Source organism: Acipenser ruthenus, chromosome 4 (genome assembly GCF_902713425.1).
Source record: "Acipenser ruthenus chromosome 4, fAciRut3.2 maternal haplotype, whole genome shotgun sequence".
In the NCBI taxonomy this organism is placed as follows: Eukaryota; Metazoa; Chordata; class Actinopteri; order Acipenseriformes; family Acipenseridae; genus Acipenser; species Acipenser ruthenus.
Window position 1 is genome coordinate 99,435,237 of NC_081192.1, and position 26,109 is coordinate 99,461,345.

At 39.9% G+C, this 26,109-nt stretch overlaps 2 protein-coding genes across 2 annotated transcripts; one reads left to right on the forward strand and one right to left on the reverse strand.

Moving 5' to 3' along the window:
- Positions 1 to 2,049: 2,049 nt before the first annotated feature.
- Positions 2,050 to 5,821, reverse strand: si:ch211-250m6.7 (patched domain-containing protein 3). The gene is given in 4 exon segments (XM_059023452.1): positions 2,050 to 2,788; positions 2,791 to 4,050; positions 5,621 to 5,766; positions 5,808 to 5,821. Coding segments are annotated over 4 exon segments (1,791 nt in total). The 3' UTR covers positions 2,050 to 2,417.
- Positions 5,822 to 11,891: 6,070 nt separating this feature from the next.
- Positions 11,892 to 21,517, forward strand: LOC117399464 (ras-related protein Rab-18). Its single transcript, XM_059023213.1, has 7 exons — positions 11,892 to 12,066; positions 14,409 to 14,464; positions 16,085 to 16,146; positions 17,051 to 17,123; positions 17,240 to 17,358; positions 18,731 to 18,797; positions 19,258 to 21,517. Exons 1-7 carry the CDS (start codon positions 11,999 to 12,001, stop codon positions 19,431 to 19,433), a joined length of 621 nt encoding a protein of 206 aa, XP_058879196.1. The 5' UTR covers positions 11,892 to 11,998; the 3' UTR covers positions 19,434 to 21,517.
- Positions 21,518 to 26,109: the final 4,592 nt, after the last annotated feature.

A 26,109-nucleotide genomic window follows, 5' to 3' on the forward strand; every position in this document is an offset into this window, starting at 1 on the left:
GAGAGAGAGAGAGAGAGAGAGAGAGAGAGAGAGAGAGAGAGAGAGAGAGAGAGAGAGAGAGAGAGGGAATAATAGATGGGCTTCAGTGCATCACAAGACAATGTTTAATCGAGGGTTTATGTGACTATTTATGCTATGTAGGTGCATTTGGAATAATACAAAAGTTAATAACTTTAAACACTGCTGTAGTTACAGCTACAGTGATGTACGAGGACGAAGAGGTTGTTGCTATGATACTGTTTCTAAGGTAACTGTAACCTCTTGACTTCTCTAAACTTCCTGCAAAGGTACGTCGGTATTACCTTGAATGTTATTGATGAGACACACACACACACACTGGTAAAATTGTAAACTGTGCATCTACCAAAGGTTTACTGTACCTCTCTGTGCTTTACCATGTTCATCTGTGCTTTCAGACCATTCTGCCTTTTAGCTGTACTGTGTTCTTGACCCATAACAAGTATGGGCACTAGATGACAACTTTGAGGAAGTAATGATTTTGTGTTGATTGTAGTCATCTAAGATATAATATATTTTAATAACAATAACAACACAACACTCTTCTTGTTTTTAATTTATTCAAATAATTAAAGTCACATAAAACACACAAAAATTACATAAATATATTACTTTACATAAATCTCCTTTATAATAATACATTATCTAAAAAGTCAAGAAGTGTAAATTTTTTTTTTTTTTTTTTACAAATTTTACAAGTAATTACAGCTGGCAGTACAGTACTCCACATCTGAAACTAGTCAATCAAACGATGCAGCATAAACAGCATTTTGTTTTATGTTGTATATCAGTTTCTGATCTTTTAAAATAATCCTGATCTGTTAAACACTTTTTACAGATGTAAAAACTTGAAAAGCAGTAGCTAAACAAAAAGTGCAAATCCAGTACTGAAAAGTGGATGTACTTGAAAAAATTTATGGCTAACCAAAGAAAAATGCTTTATTGTATGGTTCGGTAGTAGCTGTGCTCATTGTCACATGGCTAATTTAAATTGTCACATGGCTTGCAGTCGAAGATTTATTGCTGTTTGCAATGGCTGCTGGGAACCTAGGCACTTCCTTGTGCAATTATTTGATTCTTCCATTACAATGCATGTTAGTGGACACATTTTTGACAATTGCAACAGGGATTGACCGACACACCATATGATTTCAGGGGTGGCTACTTTGTTTCTGGTCACCAAAAAACACATACACAAAAATCAACGTATGCCTTGTTTCCACTGCCTGGAGCTACAGGCTTCGGCTGCTAGGCACAAAAATCATGAGCATTTCACTGCATTTTTACAAACCTGGCCAACCCTGGAAATTCTTTCCGTGACTGTGGGATGGCATTGTGTTTTGTTTTAAAGAAACCAGTGGCAACACTGGCAAAGGAAGCTGAACTTGAACGTTCATTGCTGTTTTCATTATGGTACGACATGCAGTTTGTCTTTTAGCTTTCAGTTTGTGTGTTCTCTTTTCAAAATTAAAGTTTCACACTGCTAAACGGAAAACATTAATACATTGTAAACAAATGCCTCAATAACCTATGCAGCTACTGGCATGTAGGTAAAAATGCCATTTTTTTGGGGGGGGGGGGGGGGGGGCGACTGTCGCTTCGTTTTTATATATCAAGTTCCACATGTCTCAGCATGGCCATAAACAAAGAGTTTAAACCCCTCCTGGCTACATGATGACCAGAGATCCTAGTTCTCCGTAATAAAAAGAACAACATTTTCTGATTTAAAAAAAAAAAAAAATCTGTGTTATTCTGCAATTAAAATAATTATAAGATACACAAACAGTACAATTGAATAACACTTAACACAGGAAGTATTTATTGGTTATTTTAAAGTCTAAGGAAGTCACAAGCACACCAGTGCCATCAATCAATAATATAAAACAAACTCACTATTTTACTTTAAACATTACAGATATGCCTGTGTAGTAATAATACAAACCAAAAAATCATGTAGTTAACATTAACATCTCCATGTTAATCTTTGTCATCTAGATGGCTATTGCCAAACTCATTGACCTGATCGTTTTTTTGGCATCTTTAACAGCTTGTTCAGTAACAACAATGCAAGTCTGGACAACTGAAGTAAACGGCAAGCCACTTAACATGACTGTGACCGTGCACCTCATTCAACCTTGACCTCTGTTCAACCTTAACCTCGGTACACCGGAAGCAGTTTTATTGAACAAGTATGTTTACGTACATTTAAAGCAAAAACGTGCCTGTGTTGATGATTATATATGATGAATGCACTGATTTGATATTAAACAAACAAAAAAAACTTTGCATGTTTTTTGCCCCGCCCCAAGTGTAAAACTAAAAATTCTCCGAAACCATAGGAAATCTGTGTTTTTCAGCATTATTCCACTGCAAATGGATTCCTGAGTAGATAGCTGTGCTCAGCTGCTTGGGCAAGCCATGAAAACACCTTGTTTTGTTGCTGTGGGCAGCCCTAGTAATGTCATTTCTATTTGATTTTCCTTACCCTTATCACAACACTTGGAAACCCCGAAAAAGGTCAGGAACACCGGAATAAAAACAATTCCATGAAGAGCCCCAAAAGAAATGACCAGGAACATGATCTTGAAAAATGTCCTGAAGATGTAGCTTTCAGCTGCAGCCAGAACAATGACACCCAGTATGGTAGAAACTGCCCCCTGGACTATAGGGTAACCCAGAGTATGGAGCGCATCAATGGCCTTCTCATTTACATCATGTTTGCTGTTTGACACAAATGCGTAGGAAATATGTGCAGAAAAGTCTACAGAGAGCCAATACAGATGACCAGATTGATCATCGATATGGAGTCTAAGTTAACATGCCAGAAAGCCATGAAGCCGGCAACACCAACAATGACAGATCCGATGGCAAACGTTACCCACAAAGAGCAAAGAGGATTGGGAATCAATAGGAGGGCGATGACCAACATTACTGCAGTTGCTACTGCAATATTCTGTATCGTGTTAGAGACTATGACTACATACTGGTCAAAGTAGATGAATGCTGGGTGATAAACCAGTACTGGGACTACACAGTTCTTTACGTCCTTTCTCAGCTCATCTAACATGTTCTTTTCCTTGATTGGAGTGGTAATGTTTGTGGTCTGAATAAAGAAACGGGAGGCAATAATATTATCATTAGAGATACTAATGTCTTGTTTAAAGGTTGGAAGAATTAACTTTAAATTGTCTTTAAATACTGTTTCATTATCTAAGTTGATATTTAGTATTGTAGAAACATTCTCATATACTCTTAGCCATGAAACAGACAGGCTTGCATCAACATACAAATGGTTTTCAAGTACTTTCAAACAACTTTCAATGTCTTTACGGACCTCCTTATTCCAATAATCAACTTGTTCTGTAACAACAACCATAACTCTTGGTCCATACTCTGAAAAATAAGCATCCTCATCATCATAGTAGTTAACAACATACGAACCGTCATACGCCAGATTTCGAAGGTCTATACCTTCCTGCATCTGAAGACACCCATAAATACTGCTAGCCAGGTACCCACCATACAGCAACACCACAAACACTTTGGTCCATGTGTTTGTAAGAAAAGGGCCATAGTACTTCTTAAAGAACAGATTCACTGGCTGCTCTTTCTCACAGCCTGTGTTTGCGTCATACGCCCCTCCTACACAGCACATGCTGTACCCTGTAGAGCGTCCTGCTGGACAGTCCTGCTCCACCTTCATGCACGTCAGCCAGTGCCTGTTGCCCTTTTCTCTTTTTCCATTGAGAGCCAAGAAAGCTCCAAAGAATGTTATGTTGTACAGATAGCAGAACAGAACTGCAGTGCCTGTGTAGAGGCAAAACGACTGCACAGATCGGAAGGGTGTCATGATGCCTATGTAGAAAGCCAAGACATCAGTTAGAGTGGTGATGGTGATGGAGACGGCTGCCTCTTTATACGTCTCTGCCAAGCGATCTGCCACTGAATCATGAACCTTGGTTTGCTGCCAGCAGGAGATCATAATGAACATGTCATCAACTCCAATCCACTACCATTCTGTCTCCCTTCTCCCTTTCCTCTCTAAAACCCTTGAGCGAACGGTACATCGCCAGCTCTCTGCTCGACCCCCTCCAATCTGGTTTCCTCCCATGGCTTCTCATATTATTTCTATGCTGATGGTGCCCAGATCTTCCTCTCTTTTGCCCCCTCCGACTCCGACATTTCCTCCTGTATCTCCATCTGCCTCGCGGCCATCTCCTCCTGGATGCACTCGCATCATCTTAAACTGAACCTCTCCAAATCAGATCTCCTTTTCTACCCCCCTTGTACTCCCCCACCGCTGATCTCTCTATCTCTATTCCTCTTGAATCCACAACCCTCTCTCCCTCCTCATCAACCAAGAACCCCAGTGTCACCCTCTACCCCTCCCTCTCCTACTCTCAGCACATCTCTACTCTGGCGTGCTCCTGTCGCTTCCTCCTCAGCAACATATGCAGAATTTGCCCCTTCCTCACAGACTACTCCACACAGCTCTTTGTTCAGGCCCTGGTACTGTTCCGCCTTGATTAATGCAACTTACTCCTGGCCAGCCTCCCTGCCCCTGCTATCCGTCCACTCCAGCTGATCTAAAACTGTCCTGCCCACCTTGTCTTTTCCCTTCCTCGTTTCTCCCATGCTACTCCGCTGCTCCGCTCCCTTGACTGGCTCCGTATCGCAGCTCGCATCCATTCAAAACTCTTGTACTCGCCTATCGCTGTCTCGACCATTCTGCTCCCTCCTATCTCCAGACTATTATTTCTCCCTACACCCCCTCTCGCCCCCTCCGCCACGGCAGATTAGCTGTGCCCCCCCCCCGCTCCCCTACTTCCAGAGCCCACTCCTTCAGCTCCCTTGCCCCTCAGGGGTTGAACGACCTACCCATGGATATCAGGACTGTTCAGTCCCTGACAACTTTCCAGCGCCTCCTCAAGATGCACTTGTTCAGACAGCATCTATAAACCTCACAACTCTTGGGTTGTGAGGTTGCCCGGGTGCTGACGCCAGCCCTTCTGACATGTGGTATTTGTAGGATTCTTGTAATGCACTGCTATACATATAATACCAGAGTTTATTGTGCCCTCATGTGGTTAATCAATGTAATTATATTTTCAACCAAGCACAAAAACTACATATTTGTACTTCCAAGTATCAAATTTAAAGCGCTTACTTACTATTTCTGATATACAACATTTATAATATCAGAAAGCTGTTTGTTTGTTTTTAGCATCTGCAGCACTGACATCTTATTGGGCCACAGACTGTAGAATAAAGGGAAACCGGCTAAAGTTAAAGAAGTAAAATGTAATGGTAATAAATGATAGATAGGAGACAGAACTTAAGGAGAGGAGAGGAAACAACAACAACAAACAACACTAGTGAAACTTAACTGAAATGATTGCATGGTGTTTGGAATAATGATCGTGTTACCTGAAGATATGATTGTTTCACTAATATACAATATAGTGTATACAAGATAAAATACAATAATTGCATTTTTATAGCTAATAATGTAAACAACGTTTGCGGTTTGGCAGTTGCTAGGTTAAGATCAAATTTGAATTTGGCTGTGTTCATGTCCACTCCATTCCTGTTTGCTTCTTACCAAGGATCAGGAAGGGGGCGTTAGCCACAGTCATAGCGAATGGCATTCCACAGTACAGCAACATCCCGAAACCTGACAGCACCGCCAAGCCCGCTGAGAGGACTCCAGAGGTGGCCACCCATGCCTTATTTCTCACACAGTCAAGCCTAAAGAAAATGGCATTTTAAAAAAATGTAAAAGTACTCACATATGCACTAGCATTGTCCTATCACTTGTGTCACGTGAAAAGTTGACAAAGTGGGTTAACCTTCACTGTAAAACTTTGGACTATTACTTAAACCTACTGCCCCCAGAATTGCAAAATCAATTCCCAATTCCAATTCCAATTCCCATTCCATTTAATCAATTCCAACACATCACTGATCAAAAACTGCTGTAATGCATTGATCTAAAAAAATTACAATATATGTTTACTATATAATATTCAGCACCTCTAAATGATGGGATATTAATATACAAGGTGTATTACAAAGGTAGGAATTAATTAGTTGGACCTTCCAGCAAATTACTTGAAAATACATTCAATCTCAAGTTTTGCTCTCACGGTTTACGATCCTGGATGGAAATGTTTTGCTTTTAATTAACTGTAGCCCATACATTCCCTTATAAAAGTTTACCACTGTAATTGTGCAGTTTTAGCATGGTTATACTATGCATTTACCACAGTTTATTAATAATTTACCATACCTCTCTGGCTTTTACAATTTTAACCTATGCTTTATTATACGTTGTTATACGTTTAATATAGGAAACATTTTTAAGGGCAACTCTATCCAATTGTATGTATGTATTTATTTATTTATTTTGCACCACCAGAGCCAGAGAACCATATACTCTGTAGATCCCACCCTCAAACACAGGCTCCCACACTGCAGAATAAACTAAACTGCCAGGCTCAGGCTGTAGGTTATGAATGTAATAAATGTACACAATTAATAATTGCCTACCTCAAGCAAGATACGATTGAGAAGAATATGCTTATATTTGTGGTATGTTGTATAAATATGTTGTATAAAACAGACCTAGTTAATTTACAATAACAGAACAAGATAACAGTGGTTGCCATTTTTTATTGTTAGTAGAAAACTTTTCTAATGACATTTCGTTTTCCATTCTATTGCTTAAATCTATTCATTTGCACCCGTGCCAGTCTCCACCTTTGGGGATCAAAGCTTGCTCCTAACCTTCGAGCTAGTCATTGATTCAGCTTATCAAAGGTGGCTCTTACAGCAGCCCCAGGGTGTACCAGCGGCACTTAAGAGATTCGATGCTGGTCAAAGGTCTAGTGGGGTCACAGGGGTACTTTCAACTCCTGAGTTTTAAAAAGTCATCACAATGTGAAAGTTACTGAGAGCCGAGAAAGCGATACTCCCTCAGATCAGAATGTGAAAGATACAGAGCCAAGAGAGTGAGACTCCCTCAGATCAGAATGTGAGAGATATAGAGAGCCGAGAGAGCGAGACTCCCTCAGATCAGAATGTGAGAGATACAGAGAGCCGAGAGAGCGAGACTCCCTCAGATCAGAATGTGAGAGATACAGAGAGCCGTGAGAGCGATGCTTCCTCAGATCAGAATGTGAGAGATATAGAGAGCCGAGAGAGCGAGACTCCCTCAGATCAGAATGTTAGAGATACAGAGAGCCGAGAGAGCGAGACTCCCTCAGATCAGAATGTGAGAGATACAGAGAGCCGAGAGAGCGAGACTCCCTCAGATCAGAATGTGAGAGATACAGAGAGCCGTGAGAGCGATACTTCCTCAGATCAGAATGTGAGAGATATAGAGAGCCGAGAGAGCGAGACTCCCTCAGATCAGAATGTGAGAGATACAGAGAGCCGAGAGAGCGAGACTCCCTCAGATCAGAATGTGAGAGATACAGAGAGCCGAGAGAGCGAGACTCCCTCAGATCAGAATGTGAGAGATACAGAGAGCCGAGAGAGCGATACTCCCTCAGATCAGAATGTGAGAGATACAGAGAGCCGAGAGAACGATACTTCCTCAGGCAAGCAGACAGAATAGAGGGCTTTCTGCTCCAGAGCCAAGAGAAACTGCAGGTCTTTCTGGGGGAGAGAACAGAGGGAGCAGTAATAGCTGCATAGTTTGTAGTGTCCTGCCACAGGGCCAAAGACACACAGTACATGACCCTGACACAAATATAATTCTGTTTATTGCATGTCTGTTCTTTTGTGTTCTTTAATGCATTGTATCTTTGGCAATATTTGTTCAACTTGGCATGCCAATAAAGTACTTGATATACAAAAGTGAATCTAAAGAAGTAGAATACCTTAGTAAGCATAACTTTGATATGTCATACCCCTACCAAGTTGCACTACATTAAGCACTATCAAGTTATGAGCTGTAAGTAAACAGTACCTTTACCACCTCAAATAGTTTGTTAAGCCATTGGCCATGAATGACACAACTGGAATGATACAATTGGTATTAACAGTAAAGGCTTCACAAAACCATTAACTGCCTCAGGTGTTGTTGAATTCAATGGAATATTGTATTCTGTCATACTACAAGTATAATGATTATTATTATTATTTTTTTTATTATTATTATTATTTTTTTTTAGATGTACAAAGTTTTATTTTACCTCATCCCTACCAGACACAAATGCAGTTATTCTTATGATCAGCATCGCAAAAAAGTTAATTTTACACCCCTGTAGCTCTTAGGGAAGCCCTCTATATAAATACAAAAATGTCACATAGGGGGATTCCAGTGATTATGCAGCAGTAGTTAGTCACAATTGGCTCTGTTCCAGGAACAAGCTAGAGCAAAATTAGCTTTTAATTTCCGATGACTAAATTATAACATGTCAGCGATTTACACGCCGCCACTGTTGTAAGGAGGCTGTGTGGTCCAGTGGTTAAAGAAAAGGGCTTGTAACCAGAAGGTCCCCGGTTCAAATCCCACCTCAGCCACTGACTCATTGTGTGACCCTGAGCAAGTCACTTAACCTCCTTGTGCACCGTCTTTCGGGTAAGACGTAATTGTAAGTGACTATGCAGCTGATGCATAGTTCACACACCCTAGTCTCTGTAAGTCACCTTGGATAAAGGCATCTGCTAAATAAACAAATAAAACTTGTTAAATTTGCAGATGACACAAAAATAGGAGGAGTGGCAAACAGTGTTGCAGCAGCAAAGGTCATTCAAAATGAACTAGACAGCATTCAGAACTGGACAGACACATGGCAAATGACATTTAACAGAGAAATGTGCATTATAAATATCATATGGGAGATACTGAAATTGAAGAAAGGATCTATGAAAAAGACCTAGGAGTTAATGTTGACTCAGAAATGTTTTCATCTAGACAATGTGGGGAAGCTATAAAAAAGGCCAACAAGATGCTCGGATATATTGTGAGAAGTGTTGAATTGAAATCAAGGGAAGTAATGTTAAAACTTTACAATGCATTAGTAAGACCTCACCTAGAATATTGTGTTCAGTTCTGGTCACCTCGTTATAAAAAGGATATTGCACTCTAGAGTGCAAAGAAGAGCAACCAGAAATTATCCCGGGTTTAAAAGGCATGTGTGACAGTCTGGCTCGCAGTGGTGAAGTGGATGACGTCACGGACCAGGAAGTAACTGACACCATAACAGTGGATGGGCGGGTGAAGCTGAATGCTATTGCACTCAGCGTATTTAATAACAAACAAAACAAAAGATTTAAACAAAACAACAAAACACAAAACAAAAGGGCACGAGGGCCAAACGAATAAACAAACAAACAAGTAAGTGTCGTGCTGGACAAGCCAGCACGTTTTAGCAATTGTTTTTCGAATGTTGCTCGCTCTCTCCGCTCCCCGTACTCTCCTCTGTACACCCAACCTCAAGTGCAGAGAGCTGCAGGTTTATATACTCTGGCCCGAGGGATTAACTAGTTGGTAATTATCTTATTATCCCTCGGCCAGAGTCTGCACGCATTTGGTAAGGATGCATGACTGTCAGCTAGTTAAATAATCAGTAGCTGATCAGCCATGCATCCTCACAGGGTTTTTAAATATAAAATAATAAAAGACGCGACGCTTTTACCCGCGCCGTAAACAAAAACACAAATAATAATAAATAGGGGCGGGACACTCCGCCACAGCATGTCATTTGCAGACGGGCTAAAATAATTGAATCTATTCAGTCTTGAACAAAGAAGACTACGCGGTGATCTGATTCAAACATTCAAAATCCTAAAAGGTATAGACAATGTCGACCCAGGGGACTTTTTCGACCTGAAAAAAGAAACAAGGACCAGGGGTCACAAATGGAGATTAGATAAAGGGGCATTCAGAACAGAAAATAGGATGCACTTTTTTACACAGAGAATTGTGAGGGTGTGGAACCAACTCCCCAGTAATGTTGTTGAAGCTGACACCCTGGGATCCTTCAAAAAGCTGCTTGATGAGATTCTGGGATCAATAAGCTACCAACAACCAAGCGAGCAAGATGGGCTGAATGGCATCCTTTCGTTTGTAAACTTCCTTATGTTCTTAAGTTCGTAGGGGAAAGGAACCCTCTGGGAATCCGTGGCTAAACAGACCACCCTTCATCCAGGCAGCTAGCTAAAGGTCTTATTGTGGTCAGAGAGAGGGTTATACAGTATTGTTCATGACAGCATCCAGTCTATTCTTGAAGGATCAAATATGCTTCAACAACTCTGTCCGGCAGCCTGTTCCAATGGTTTAATGGTCCAATGTGAAAAAGCTCCTTCTCCCCTCAGTTCTGAATATGCCCTACTTCAGCTTCCACATGTGGCCTCTGGTTCTGTTCTTTTGACCTGCAGGTTGTGTATCCTTATGGCTGGAATCGGGGAATGAGGCTGGAAGGCGAGGGCACTTGGTGGCGTTGGGAATAACAAAAAATTAGAAGTTAACTTTTACGTGGTGGAACTCAGGTAATAACCGCTGCGGAGGGCATCACTAACCAAACTCTGATAATGCCCGCTGCTGAGGGCATCACTGACCAAACTCATTACTTCTGATATTAAACCAAACTCAGGTAATGACCCTGCCGAGGGTATCACTGATTATAAATTATTATAAATGGCAGTACAAGAAACAAGGTGTAACAGAGCATCAAAACAAATGACCCCAACAGAGCAACTAACCAAAACACACATATATATATATACATGACATTCAAATCAACTTTATTCACAAAACTGAAAGAACCTGTTCGTGACTGAAGGAGCTCACTCTTGGGAAGAGAGAGACCCCTAGAGGTAGAAGCTGCAGGACTTGCGATGGTGATCGTTAAAGATATTAAAATAAATAAAATAAATAAATAAATAGGACAATCACATGATTGAATGCGCACATCACTACGGCGCAATTGTTGGAGCCTCTTTTCCACTCAAAATTCCTGCATGTAAACACATTCAATAAATCATCTAACCTAATTTAGAGGTTAAAAGCAAATTTGAACATCAAGTAACAAGGAAAGGCGTTGCTCCCACACATTGGCAGTAAGACTATAGGCTCAGGACTGTACAAACAAGTAAAAACAAAGCAAACAAACAAAGAAAAGAAAAACACAAAGCATGGACAGGCGAGCACAGTGAAGCGAGCCCCCCAGACACACGCACATTGACCAGCACGTAAACAGACCAGCAGACACTGGGGGTCCCCAGGACCAGGGTTGGGAACCACTAATCTAGATGACAACAGAGTCCTTTTAAATGTGTTAAATTGTTTGTTTTGTATTGTGATTAGGCCCAACACATAATCTCATAGATACTTTTGATCGGGTAGCGTCGGCAAGGAGACTCAGAGACCAGAATGCTGCAGTTCACTCGCTCACGCGTATTTATTTACAAAAACACACAAACAACCCGGCACCGCCACGCTAAACTATCACCAGTGACTGTAGCCCAGTGAATCATTAACCAAACTCACGGCCCCAGTCACATTCCCACGAGTTTTTGCAGGGAGGAATGTAACCATCTCCCTGCCACCCAACATTCCCCCCACACACGTACACTGGCAGGGATTTCATCTGCTATAATACTACTCTGTTTTGTTAAGTTGTAAAAAAAAAACAAAAAAAAAAACGTTAATTAACAGAAGCAGATATGATACAACACAAACACTAAAGCCTGTCACATTTACTCCTGCACTATATACAGCAATAAGCCTCCCATCTTTGGACCTCTGTTTAAACCTCTTGGATACCCCCTGGTGGTGGTTTCCCTTTATGCAGCTGGTGCTGCGCTGCGCTGGAGCAGTATTGTGACGACACAATGTGTCTGCTCCAATAGGAAGTTGCTTTGTGAGGGGAGCTTCTCTTAGAACACAGAGCCTTCAGGAAGGTGGAACTGCAACGTATTTCCTGTTTTCATCTGTCAACGAGATAAAACACACAAAGCAGCTGGAAGTATGGATGACGACGTATTGACCACTCTGAAGATTTTGATAATCGGAGAAAGCGGAGTAGGGAAGTCCAGGTAAGGATGCTTGTTTTCCACTGAATGTGAAGAAAAACAAAGATACGGGCCGTCCCTCGCTGGCTTGCTACTGTGTGCGGCGTAACACCAGCTAGATGCAGCTGAGCAGGCCTACAGTGGCTTTTAGTTATTTACGTGTTCCTGAGCGGTTTATTATTATTATTATTATTATTAGTATTATTATTATTATTATTATTATTATTATTATTATTATTATTATTATTATTATTATTTCGTGTATTTGATTCAACGCATGTTAGAACGCAGACTTACTAATGTAGAATGCTGTAGAATTTCAGTTTTAGGTAAGACAATTTACTATACGTGCCCTTGTTTAAGTCGATATATTTATAATAATACCAAATTAAAACACCAGCTTGTGTTCTCCAGTGTTACTGTATCCTTCTTTATTTTTTGTAATTTCAAATAGTTGACTTCGTGAGTTGTCAATTACTATTCAATTGCTGATTACTAATACGAATTGATAGCACACTCGAGGAAAATAATAATAATGCCAGTACGAAATACACAGAAAACTATTGTTTCAAAAATTAAGTTTCTTTCAGCGTCAGCTGTCGTTTGTACTACAAGTAATGATACATCTACACATTGGAATGGTTTGATGTCTTTGATCGGTTTACATCAGTCAGTTTAATTAAGGCTGTTCTTTAAATAACGGAAACCACGTCCTATGTTGATTCTATCTGGATAGAATTTGAAACCTATCAGATCTCAAAGTAAGGCATTTTTTTAAACATTGAAAAATGTGGAGAATGTAACACGATGTACCGCCTTGTACTCAGGGTGATTTTGCAACTGCTGGTCTGGTGATAATGACGTCTCGATGTTGTACAGTGTACTACAGTGGCCTTTGGCTCTTGTCCTATATTGTGTTATAGAAACACTCCCAGTGCACTTTGAAATATACACCAGATTTATAAATGATGTCTGTTTCGGTGTTTATGCAGAGCTACAGTTATTTCGTTGGTCCTGTAAACAGCATTTCATAAACGGATGGAAAAAGATGCATGCTTACACTGTATTTGTGTAGGCCTATACTGTACCACAGGGTTCAGTATTAGGTCCGCTGCTATTCCTAATCTAAATGAATGATTTAGATTCTGGTATAGTAAGCAAACTTGTTAAATTTGCAGAGATACAAAAATAAGAGAAGTGGCAAACACTGCTGCAGCAGCAAAGGTCATTCAAAATGATCTAGACAGCATTCAGAACTGGGCAGACGCATGGCAAATTAAATTTAATAGAGAAAAGTGTAAGGTACTGCATGCAGGCAATAAAAATTTGTATTATAAATACCATATGGGAGATACTGATACAGCTTGTGCTAAAGTATGGCTGGACCAAGTTTCATCATGAGTGTGACAAAGATGGAGTGACAGCCAGACATCCTTTGTATGCCCCAGATTATAATATACTCAACAATATGCGCTGAAGCAGGTCCTTGGCAAGTTTCATCACAATTAGACAAGTGGTTCTCTAGCTGCAAATCTCCAAAATGCCATGCAGAATATATCGTTGGATAAATCTGGGCTCGATTTGCTCCTTTTGATTTTTACATAATTTGAGGCAGTCCTGAAACCCAGGATGGGGTGCAGGATTAGTATGACTTTCAAAAACTGCATACCTATTTTTAAAACTTTAAAAAGTTGCAGTCTGACATTTTTGATGCCTGATGCAACACTTTTGACACTTAAAACCTTATTGGTCACATAGTCGTCAAAACTACATTCTGACTGACAAACACCTGAGTAGTGGAACTTGTTTTTCAAAGTGGAGCATTGCGCTTTACTTGTCTCCTTGCTTTGTTGGAAACACCCGAAGCTTACACAAGGGCTGTTATTTTCCCTCTTGCTTGCTGGCAGAGGCTGCACCCAAGGAATTATTGTAGCAGATAAACCAAATACAAAAATATGAACGGAGTCGATGCTAAATTTGTGGTTAATAAAATGAAGATTATGGAGATTGCTTGTACAGAAGGTTTTACGTACAGTTTTACAGACTTTAAGTAAGACTTTAGTTAATAGAAACCAGTACTTATTTTCCATTCCTCTGTCCAGACTTGATACAGTTATCCCAAAAGAAAAGCCTACCTTGGCTTTCTATTTCACCGCTGTGAGTGCTTATACAGGATCTGTATCCTTTATAGGCAATTGGCTTTTGATAACGGTAAGACAGAAGCAACATATTGTTTGATGTTGTGCTGCCTACTGTAAAACCGTTTGTTGTACTTGTTGGTGTATTATTTTTTTATTTTTTTGTGAAGGTTTTTTAAAGATTGCTCAATGTGTGTTTTTTTTTTTTTATTGGCGTGTCTTTTGCAGTCTTCTCTTAAGGTTTACGGATGATACTTTTGATCCAGAACTCGCGGCAACCATTGGTAAGTTTGAAATAAAATAAAATTCAGAGTAGGTTGTGTGTGTTATAAGCTGATTATTATATTAGCAAAAACAACTGTTTGGCGTTTTCGTCCTAGTTGTTTTTTAGACAAAACTCTGAATGCTAATCTGCTTGTTCTTGACCAGTTATTAGGCTTAAATAAGATCACACAACTGCCTAAAGGATTTTTGCAGGCTAGTTGGATCTATCCATTTCTGTTGGCAACATTGTCAGCACATCAGTTATTATTCATAACAATTACACAGGAATGAATGTGCAGCTTGGCTGATAAAGTGAGGGACAGCGGAGCTTTTCTGTTCCGCCCATTCCTCCATGGCCAGGACTACAGTTAGCCCGATTCCATTTCTGACAATTCCTTGGCAAACTGTGGACGGTACAGTAGCTTAGGAATCTGTGTGCAATTTGGCACATTTAAGTAAACCTTTTAGCTGACCAGACGCAATTTTAATATCCTTAGCCATTGTCTGGTACCTTGGTGAACTGTACGCATGTTGTAACACCTTGTGCCTGTTAAATAATATACTCAACAACACAAAAAAAAAAGAGAAGCGTTAGGTTTTGGCCCTGTCCACACTACATAACCGATCTCGAGAACCATACTCGAAACCGTTCTAATTAATCCAGATCAAAGCGTCCACACTAAAGTACCGTTTCATGTTTAGTTGGGCTTAATGCATCCACACACTATTAGAATAGTTCGATTACAGTTCCTAGCAGCGCAGTGAACAGTGGAAATTAATACAATAGTATCACACCATGCACTGTATTTTATTTTAAAATGTGTTATGTTTCATATTAATAGAGGTGCATATTGCTAAAAAGAAATAAAGCAAGTATTTTGGAAAACGTAAATGTCAACACACAAGTAGGACTTGAAGTATTCGGGTTTTATTTTTAATGTGGTGACGTCCCTTTAAGCAAATTGAGCCAATTCTGTTTTCATAATTAAACAAAAAAAAAAGATGTTAATTACAAAATAATCTTTTGTTATTAACTTCATATCTTGCCTGTGCCTAATTCTGGTCCTCTTAATTTTATTTCAAACAGAGCTGACAAATTGCGTGAATTGTTCATCCCAATCGTACTTTTAGCATTTTTTTTTGCAGTCGCTTAATTTAACGTTGTGCTTTTGTTATTTTCCCCACTAGTTTAACAGAGATATCCTGGCAGTTTTTTTTTTAAAGCATAAAAATGAACACCCATTGCGGAGTGTACACTGATAGCAAGTCCTTCAGGCGCCAGTATTGCGCCAAACATACAACAAAGCATTTGGGGATATTGGAGGTTACACAAAAAATGCAGTATGGTATTACAGCGTCCACACTTCTGATAAGCCGCATACCTGATACCTGATTGGCATGGCAGATCAAGACCATCTATTAATTTTGGGCAGACAAAGGCATTGTGTTTATTAATGACATAGTTTCTCATCATTCATCTGTAATGACAAGAATAAGGGATTTGAGTGCATGGACGGACTGGCCATCATCCTTTAAAATGACACTGTTTATAGCAAGCTAGTTTTATTTGGTGACTATTTATTAGCCATGCAGAAAAGCATTGCAGTTTAACTTACTGGCTGAATGAATGTTTCTTGCAGGTGTTGATTTCAAAGTGAAAACTATATCAGTGGATGGGAATAAGGCAAAGCTTGCGATATGGGTAAGCTATTTTTGTATGGCTAATGCAATATAAGGAAACATCATTTTAACTTGCCAAAATTTTAGATCTGTTTTAATAATAACTCTATCCACAAGATATATATATATATATATATATATATATATATATATATATATATATATATATATATTTTTTTTTTTTTTTGAAATGATCTAATGATTGCAGGATGGATCTTGCATTTGAAAAAACTGCAGGCCACGGTTATAATTAGCCATATTGTAAGAAGATATATTGTAAGGAATCTGAAGAGCATTGCATTTACATCTATTGACTTCTGATGTTGGCGCGTATGATAGGTTGCAATTGGAAGCTTGTTATCCACCTACAAAATCACCTTAGTTTATGAGCATGTCTGAATTCCACTCCTCTCCTCTGTCTGGACTTTTAGGGTTTTGTATGTTTATGTCTTAACACTAAACATAAAAGACTGTTGACTTAAAACACATAATCCACGTAATCCAGCAGATAGAGCCTTACATTTATGTGCTAAATCTTATTAGTGGTAAACTAGAGATCAATGCACATAACTAAGCATAGCAATTTGGGTCTACCAGGTTTAATGAGGCGAATGGAATTAGTGTGGATTGTAGCAATACTGTAGGTTAGGCTCATGCAATGCTGTTTGGAATTTCAGACGGAAACTAAAACACAGAACCATATTGTTCCTGTACAGTCAGATGTATTGAATACTAACCTTTGATATTTATAACCAACTAATTTTAATACTGTGTAAGGTGCAACACACTTGTAGTCCAACAGATGGTGCCAGTGACTAGCTTTAGAAAATTCCTTGAGTTTGAAAAGTGGTTCGTTATTTGATATTGCAAGATTGTGTTGTAGGTTTAGTGAGTTCTTGTTGTGTTTATTTTGCTTTTAATTTTAGGACACGGCTGGCCAGGAACGGTTCAGAACTCTGACTCCTAGCTACTACAGAGGAGCACAGGGTGTGATCCTGGGTAAGTCAGCAGGCTTCTTATATTCTTTCTTATTGGTTTTGACATTGCGTGTCTTGCTGTCTAACATATGAAATGCATGCAAGCACCGAATGGATTGTCAATTGCTTTTCTTTCAGTATATGATGTGACGAGACGAGATACGTTCGGCAAACTTGATAACTGGCTAAATGAGTTGGAAACATACTGCACAAGGAATGACCTCGTCAAAATGTTAGTTGGAAACAAAATTGATAAGGTGAGTCTTATTTAGCTATTTCCATAGATCTGAACCTGCTGTGCATCCATAGGAAAGATTCACTGAAACAGGACAAAAGTGAACTTAGATGTGAGGTTTAGTGGTCTTATTCCTCGTACTGTATTGTGAATGTGTGTGCTTACACAGCTTAGAAAAACAGAGACATTTAAAGTGCTGGAAGTTAACTAGTCAAACAGGTTAGTTGGTAAACAGAGTTCTGTATATCTTGGCACTCAGAACCTATATGCTTTAAGATAACTGTCTTTTCAACTCTTCTTACAAAAGGCTCAATCTTTAATAAATATTTTTGTATTCCCTGAAGGGATGCATATCCCTGTCCATGGGGCTATTGTGAAAGTTCCTATACATACATTTACATGTACGTGTGACGGATGGTGTGTGAATAAATAACAGTCCTGAAACAGTATTTCTCCCACAAAAACGTCTGCGTTTATTAAAATAAACCTCCCCTTTACCAGCGAGGGTATTGGGGGGAACACAGCTGGCTGGCTGACAAACAAAAATACCAAAACAAACAAAGTGTCCACAATGAAATCCCGAGTGTCCTGTGCATGAAAGTGCTCTGTAATCCACACGGGGTGTGCTGATGTTGGTGAAGGGAAGGTAGTGCTCTGTGATCTGGAACTGGCTCCGTGGCTGCAGTCCCGCGCTCCTACTCCGCCTCTGAAAACACACAACAAACAACAATTAATCCAAAAAACACAACGCTCCGGCTGGTGGCTCAGTTTCTCAGCGCAAGAGGAGGAACTGACGTAGCCGCTTCCCCTTTGTACCCAGCAAACTCCTCCCTGCAGTCAACGCGTCATCATGGTTTCTCCAATAGAGGGCTGCCCCGCAGGTGACTGCAATGGAATCGTCCTGAGTACTTGCAGCTACGCGCCCCTCCTAATATGGTCACCTTCCGGTTTCCACCAACCACCGAGGTGGTAGATCTGGGAGGCAGCGTACCTTCCCCCTTACACAGCGCCCTTTCTAATCGGGAGGGAGATTTTCAGCATCGATCCTTTCTCTATCACAGTATGTCACACTTTAATTTAGCCAAAGGACCAATTTTACAGTTGTGAAACTTGGTAAGGACATTTTCCAGAGCAGTGCATTGAGAGTATCACACAGGGATATAAGAAGTGTGTGTCAGTCTGTTACACTCAGCAGCACTGAAAATTCGTGAAACAATTGTGTAATAGTCTTCACTTGTCCACGCTTCAGCTACAGTACCCTATTACCAGCTACTGAGATGTAGTATATGGTTTTATTTATTTTATTTTTTTTGTTAAGACCATAAATAAACGTATGTTAGGTATTGAGATTGAGCTGAAAGGGTTTTTTTTTTATTTATTTTTTTTAAATATAGGAAGGTCGGGAACTAGACAGGAATGAAGGCCTTAAATTTGCAAGGAAACATTCCATGCTTTTTATAGGTAAGTCAGAAGAATCACCATAAATAATATATATATTTTTTTGTTATTGCAGACAACTATACACAACTGCTTTCTCTGACTATCTTTCCATTTTATTTTTTATCATTTCATCTCCTTTTTAATGCAACTTCAAGATGATTTTTGTTTTCATAAGCAATATGCATTTTAATGGTGGCTGTCTTAATGTATTAATTTGACAGGTGCATTTATTTATCTAATTTGAAGGCTGTATCAGACATCTCTCTCTCTCTCTCTCTCTCTCTCTCTCTCTCTCTCTCTCTCTCTCTCTCTCTCATTCATATATATATATATATATATATATATATATATATATATATATATATATATATATATATATATATATATATGAATCAAATCGGATAAATAAATGCACCTGTCAAATTAATACATTTTTAAAGCCTTTTTCTGAGAACTGTTTACATTTTAACCCCCTATGTAGAAGCCAGTGCGAAAACTTGTGATGGTGTACAGTGCGCTTTTGAAGAACTTGTGGAGAAAATCATTCAGACACCTGGACTGTGGGAGAGCGAGACCCAGAGCAGAGGAGTGAGGCTGTCTGACCAGGAGGAGGGCAGTAGAGCTGGAAGCTGTGGCGGATACTGCTCCATGTTGTAAAAAAAAAAAAATCACAAAACTAAAACACACATTTTTTAGACTATTTAAACAGCTGATGAACTGTATTCCTGTCTATACTTTCATGAGCTGATGTAATAGGAACATTGCTGTTTGCACACTTTTTGGTAACATGGCAAGAGCCATTGTTTGTAAAAAAGACCCGCTCCCAAACCACTTCTCGAGACTTGCAATCAGTCTGTGACCATGGGTACAGTGGTCTAGTTCATATACATATGAAGAGCATTGAATGTGGCTGGTTTCGGTTAATGTAGCAAAATATTTACAACTCACACTAAAGATAAACACATCCCTGTTTGCTGCCTTCTAGTATCATGCCATTATGTCATTTGTACTTGACAGCATACATGTTTTCCATTGAGCACAAACATTATTCCTTTCCTCCTGTCGCTGTTTTGAATGTGCGGAATTGACAAATTCATTGTGTATATGCAAGCACAAAATCACTAAAAAAGGGATTTCTTTTCCCCAGTGTAAGCTGCTTGCTGTACGCTCCGCATCATCACGTCTTTTAATCCGAAAAGAAGGAAACGCTTCATTTTAACATTTTATTTGAGCGGTGAAAATGCTGTTAGATGCTACCAAGTTGTGGACTTTTTTGTAATGTTATTCTGAATCAGTTATTTGTTTGAACCAATTAATAATAGTTCCAGACTTTTTTGGCTCTGCTTTTTATTACTCTTATTAACTCAGACTGCATTCTTTAAACTGGGTTTGAAAGGTTTATAAATCAGGCAGATTGGCACTGTAGCTTTCTATTGTACGCTGCAAAAGCATAAAAATACATGTCTTGCTTTGTTTCCTGTTTCCTTAGCTAGGTCTTTAATGGTCCATAGCACAGGGACATTCTGACTTTCTTAAAATATCTTCACATCAAAGATTAAACTCAATTTATTACATTTATCTTATGAATCATTCCCAAATCTAAACTATTTAACAAACCATTAGTGAGGGCTTTGCAGTTCAGTGAAACACAACAGATATACAGTATTCTGAGCCTAAGAAATACAGCATTTACTTTTTTTCCATTCCAGGCACATTGCTGAAGTGTACTTCTGTGCATGTGTATAAAAATTGCAGCATGCAGCAGTATAAATCAGACCACTTATCTGGACAATGTACAGATGTTTGAAGCATGTATGTCTTCTGTTTATGTTGGTGGGGTACATTTACATCTAACCTGTTAATCCAAGTATAATTAGTTTTTGCTATATATATATATTTATATATATATATATATATATATATATATATATATATATATATATATATATATATATACAGTACTGTGCAAAAGGCAGGTGTGAAAAAATGCTGTAAAGTAAGAATGCTTTCAAAAATAGACATGTTAATAGTTACCTGCCTAAAACTTTTGCACAGTACTATATATATATATATATATATATATATATATATATATATATATATAAATAATAGCAAAAACTAATTATACTTGGATTAACAGGTTAGATGTAAATGTACCCCACCAACATAAACAGAAGACATACATGCTTCAAACATCTGTACATTGTCCAGATAAGTGGTCTGATTTATACTGCTGCATGCTGCAATTTATATATATATAAATTGTCTACATGTTTGTATTGTTACCCTAAAATTCAAAGAACTCTTCAAGTGTTCACTTAATAAAAAAACAGTAATTTATGTGCTAAAACAGTCACCAAATGTTGCATTCTTGGGGAGGGTGGGAGAATCATGATTTATTTAATACCCATGTTTTTAATCTGTTGTTTTTGTGGAAAATGGTTGATTGTGGAGGTTAAGAATTAGGCAATATGTGTTAAAGTATAACTCAATCTTATATGATCTCCACAGAAAGTAGTTTTGTTTATATTGATTACCATATTTCTCATGAAACATCTTTCACACACACACACACACACACACACATCTATATATGTATATATATGCGCTTTATTAGACCTGGAGCTTGAGATGGTTGTCCACTGTTTTAATGCTATCTACTGCTTTTAAAAATATTGCATATATACAGTACTGTAAAATCCTAATCTGTTCATGTAAATAAAGAATTAGTATCTGATGGACTTTTCCTTTCTCCTGTTTTTTTTTTAAATCAAAATAAATATTGTGTGAATTTTTCTAGTTAAACACCTGAATACAGGAGCTCCCGAGTGGCGCATCCAGTAAAGGCACTCCGCGTGGAGTGCAGGATGCACCCTATAGCCCGGACGTCGCCGGTTCGAGTCCAGGTTATTCCATTGCCGACCGTGGACGGGAGTTCCCAGGGGGCTGGCACACAATTGGCCAAGCGTGGGGGGGGTCCTCGGCTCACCACGCACCAGCGACCCCTGTAATCTGGCCAGGCACCTGTGGGCTTGCCTGTAAGCTGCCCAGAGCTGCGTTGTCCTCCGGTGGCTGCATGGTGAGTGCAGTGTGAAAAGAACTGGTCAGCTGATGGCACACACTCCCAAGTCAGTGCAGGGGTGGTAGCGGTAAGTCAAGCTTAAATAATAATTGTATATTCTAAATTGGGAAAGATAATAAAAAATAATTGGCGACTACTAAATTTTAAAAAATAACAACACATGAATAGAACTGAAGCCCAGGGGCGGACTGGGACCAAAAATCGGCCCGGGAAGTTCGGGTCCACCGGCCCACATTTATGTCAAAATCAACATACCGAAATAATAATGAAGTCAGCGCAAGCAGCGTGCCATCATGATGAAGTATCTGTAAAAAAAATAGAGTTTTAAATTGTTAGGGTAAAACTTCTTTGTACATTGTAGGCTATAGCTACTACCAGGTTTTCAAACATATTAGGGGCGATTTAGGTATGGCAAAGTATAGGCTATGGCAGTTGCCATACCATGGCTTCATGATATAGAAGTCACAAATAATAGGCTATCCTATTGAAAATATCATAGATTTTTTCGTCTACAAAATATGTTTCTATTCATTATTGTTTGTCTCTGCACGTCTCTGTCTGCCACCGCTTTGTGTTCAGTGAATGCAACACGTAGAAAGAAACCATTCTCTGCACACCAAAACCAACCTCAGTAGGCCTAATAATAAACTGTAAAGTATAAACACATATCTTATCAATTCTAGAAACCATCACTGACCTCACACAGATTGTGGTCTCTCAGAAGGCCTAATTAAAAAAAAAAAAAAAATTCTGAACACATCGGCTCATATTTAGCAATTCTAGAAACCATTAGCAGCACTCAGCGCCAATAGCAACCCAAAATTACAATAGGGTTTCAGAACCCCTAATTATATCTCAAAATACAGTCTACTTTATCCAAATACAAGTAAACGAGACTGTCCTACCTTCCATCGCCAGCAGACGTCGCAGCAGTGCACACTTCTCTGCAATCCTGTCAATAACTCCATCACTGTCTAGGGCAATCAGTATCTCTTTCTCTGTATACATTGGCATGAACCCTTACAAGTGGTTACTGACAAAGTCAGGAGGAATTTGTAGCCCAAACCAATTACATGATAGGCATCAGTCAATAAATTCTATCGGGATAGAATCAAAAAGCAACACATGGCACAGTTTTGCATGAAGTGCAAGTTTTGTTCTCTAGCTCCAGCTCTTCTTCACATGCTCCACTGTTTCCATCCTCCTCCAGAGGCCATGATATGTCGTGTATATAGTCACAGCCAAGGCGTTATTAGGTATGAGGCGCAGCCGAGTCTTTAATCTATTTTAATGCAACCATAAACTCTACTGCTTGTACCTGCTGTGCTGGACCCTGCCACAGCGTCATCTTCTTCAGTGGCCTCCCTAGGCTGAGTCGGCTGATTAATACTGGCATCCTGACGTCCCTTGCTCTCCCTACTACCAGCCGGCTGACGGAACATGTCATTTATTTTTGAGCACTTTGCGGCATCTGCCTCGAGAGACCGTTGCCGTTTGTCTCGAATCTTTTCTGCCCCACCTTTTCTTTTTCTCTCAATTTTTTACTGACACTCATCCACTATCAATACAAGAGGTTCAAACGAAAGACGAAATCTGGTTGACCAATCCCGTTCTAAGAAAATCCGGGCATCCAATCAGGGAGTGGCCACTCCTCGCCCCCCCTTAGATATTGCGATATTGGATCTACCCAAGAGATGACTGGTGCGGTGATGTGTGCGTGCGAGAGAGCGAGACTGCCAAGTTAATAGCAGTGTAATTCTCAGCATGTAATGGGGGAAAAAATATTAATAATAATTATAAATCAAACGTAGACTAGCGGCCCACGCAGGTCCAAACAGACCGGCCCACCGGGGATTCTCCCGCACTTCCCAATGGCCAGTCCGCGCCTGATGTACAGTGTACTTGTTATTGAGTTTTCATTATTTAAAGAGACACAAACCAAATACAGTACATTACACTATAGAATCATCCCGTTGTTTAGTGATAGATGTTAGTTATGATTTATTAAATTAGAATTTAACCCTTTACAGTAATTTTCTAAGGTAATCTAACATGTACATTACTTAATGAATCAGTATACATACTGATGAAATGTATACTTTTAAAAAGAATGCTTCTAGACCAGTATACAGCTGTTGCCAAATTGACATCTGTTCTATAACATTCCTACTCTTATAATCTGAAAAAAACAGGAAATAGCTTGGTGTGGGAGTTCGTAAAGATGCATTGCCAAGCAGAGTCTTGCTGCCTACATCTCTTCATATTATTGCTTGTTAATGTCACAGTGCTGTGGTAAACAGTCGACTGTACTTTTAATAGAAGAGAAGCAACCGCAGAGCTGCCTACACAACATCCGCTTACATTTCAGAAAATACTTCTGTCATGACCCACAGAGTTGTGTTTTCCGGTGTATCACCCGAGGGACTGTCTCAATGGACATATTGGGCAACGAAGCCCTGCGTGGAGGGACCAGTTGGTTGAACCCATACTCATGCTCACTGTGATGTCACAGACAAGTTGAACCCATCCTCGTGCTCACTGTGATGTCACAGACGAGTCGAACCCATCCTCGTGCTCACTGTGATGTCACAGACGAGTCGGACCCATCCTCGTGCTCACTGTGATGTCACAGACGAGTCGGACCCATCCTCGTGCTCACTGTGATGTCACAGACGAGTCGGACCCATCCTCGTGCTCACTGTGATGTCACAGACGAGTCGGACCCATCCTCGTGCTCACTGTGATGTCACAGACGAGTTGGACCCATCCTCGTGCTCACTGTGATGTCACAGACGAGTCGGACCCATCCTCGTGCTCACTGTGATGTCACAGACGAGTTGGACCCATCCTCGTGCTCACTGTGATGTCGCAGACGAGTTAAACCCATCCTCGTGCTCACTGTGATGTCGCAGACGAGTTGAACCCATACTCGTGCTCACTGTGATGTCACAGACGAGTTAAACCCATACTCGTGCTCACTGTGATGTCACAGAGATCCTTACACAGCTTTTGTAGGTAGAGTGGCTGTCACATGACCAGGATTTTCTCATTTTATTTTTATTCTCTTATTTTTTTTTTTTTAGCCAGTCAGTGTTATTGACAGTAGAAAGGAATCATTCAATCTCCAGGACCTTTCACAAAATCCCCTCTAGATTTGTTTCCCCTGTTGAAATAAATATTATAAGTTTTGTTTGCCCTTCCTGTAACAAACATTAAACTCAGAAACCAGAACAGGTGTCTCCTCCAGGTCACCTCATCAGCAATAGAATTCACAGGCTCAGACAGGCGCAGACTGGCCATTGGGAAATGCGGGAGAATCCCCGGTGGGCCGGTCTGTTTGGACCTGCGTGGGCCGCTAGTCTACGTTTGATTTATAATTATTATTAATATTTTTTCCCCCATTACATGCTGAGAATTACATTGTTATTAACTTGGCAGTCTTGCTCTCTCGCGCGCACACATCACCGCACCAGTCATCTCTTGGGTAGATCCAATATCGCAATATCTAAGGGGGGGGGGCGAGGAGTGGCCACTCCCTGATTGGACGCCCGGATTTTCTTAGAACAGGATTGGTCAACCAGATTTTGTCTTTCGTTTGAACCTCTTGTATTGATAGTGGATGAGTGTCAGTGTAAAAATGGAGAGAAAAAGAAAAGGTGGGGCAGAAAAGATTAGAGACAAACGCAACGGTCTCTCGAGGCAGATGCCGCAAAGTGCACAAAAATAACTGACACGTTCCGCAGGCCGGCTGGTAGTAGGGAGAGCGAGGGACGTCAGGATGCCAGTATTAATCAGCCGACTCAGCCTAGGGAGCCCACTGAAGAAGATGACGCTGTGGCAGGGTCGAGCACAGCAGGTACAAGAGTTTATGGTTGCATTAAAATAGATTAAAGACTCGGCTGCGCCTCATACCTAATAACGCCTTGGCTGTGACTATATACACGATATATCATGGCCTCTCGTACCTTATTGCTTTTATAAAACGGCTACACCAATATTTGTAACGTTAGTCACTTTTTGAGATCTAGTCAGCTATGTATAGTTATGCTAAACTCCGCTAGCAAATCGACTAGCCATCCTATGCTAGCTAGCTAGCTAGCTGTAAAAAAAACATTAGCTCAAACATTTCCCATTTGCGTCTCTCTCTCGCTCCACCATTTAGCTGGCTACCCCTGATATAAACTGAAACAAAATCATGGCAAGCCGAGCTGAAGGTGGTATTAGCCAATTTTTATTTGTAAAACTATAGCA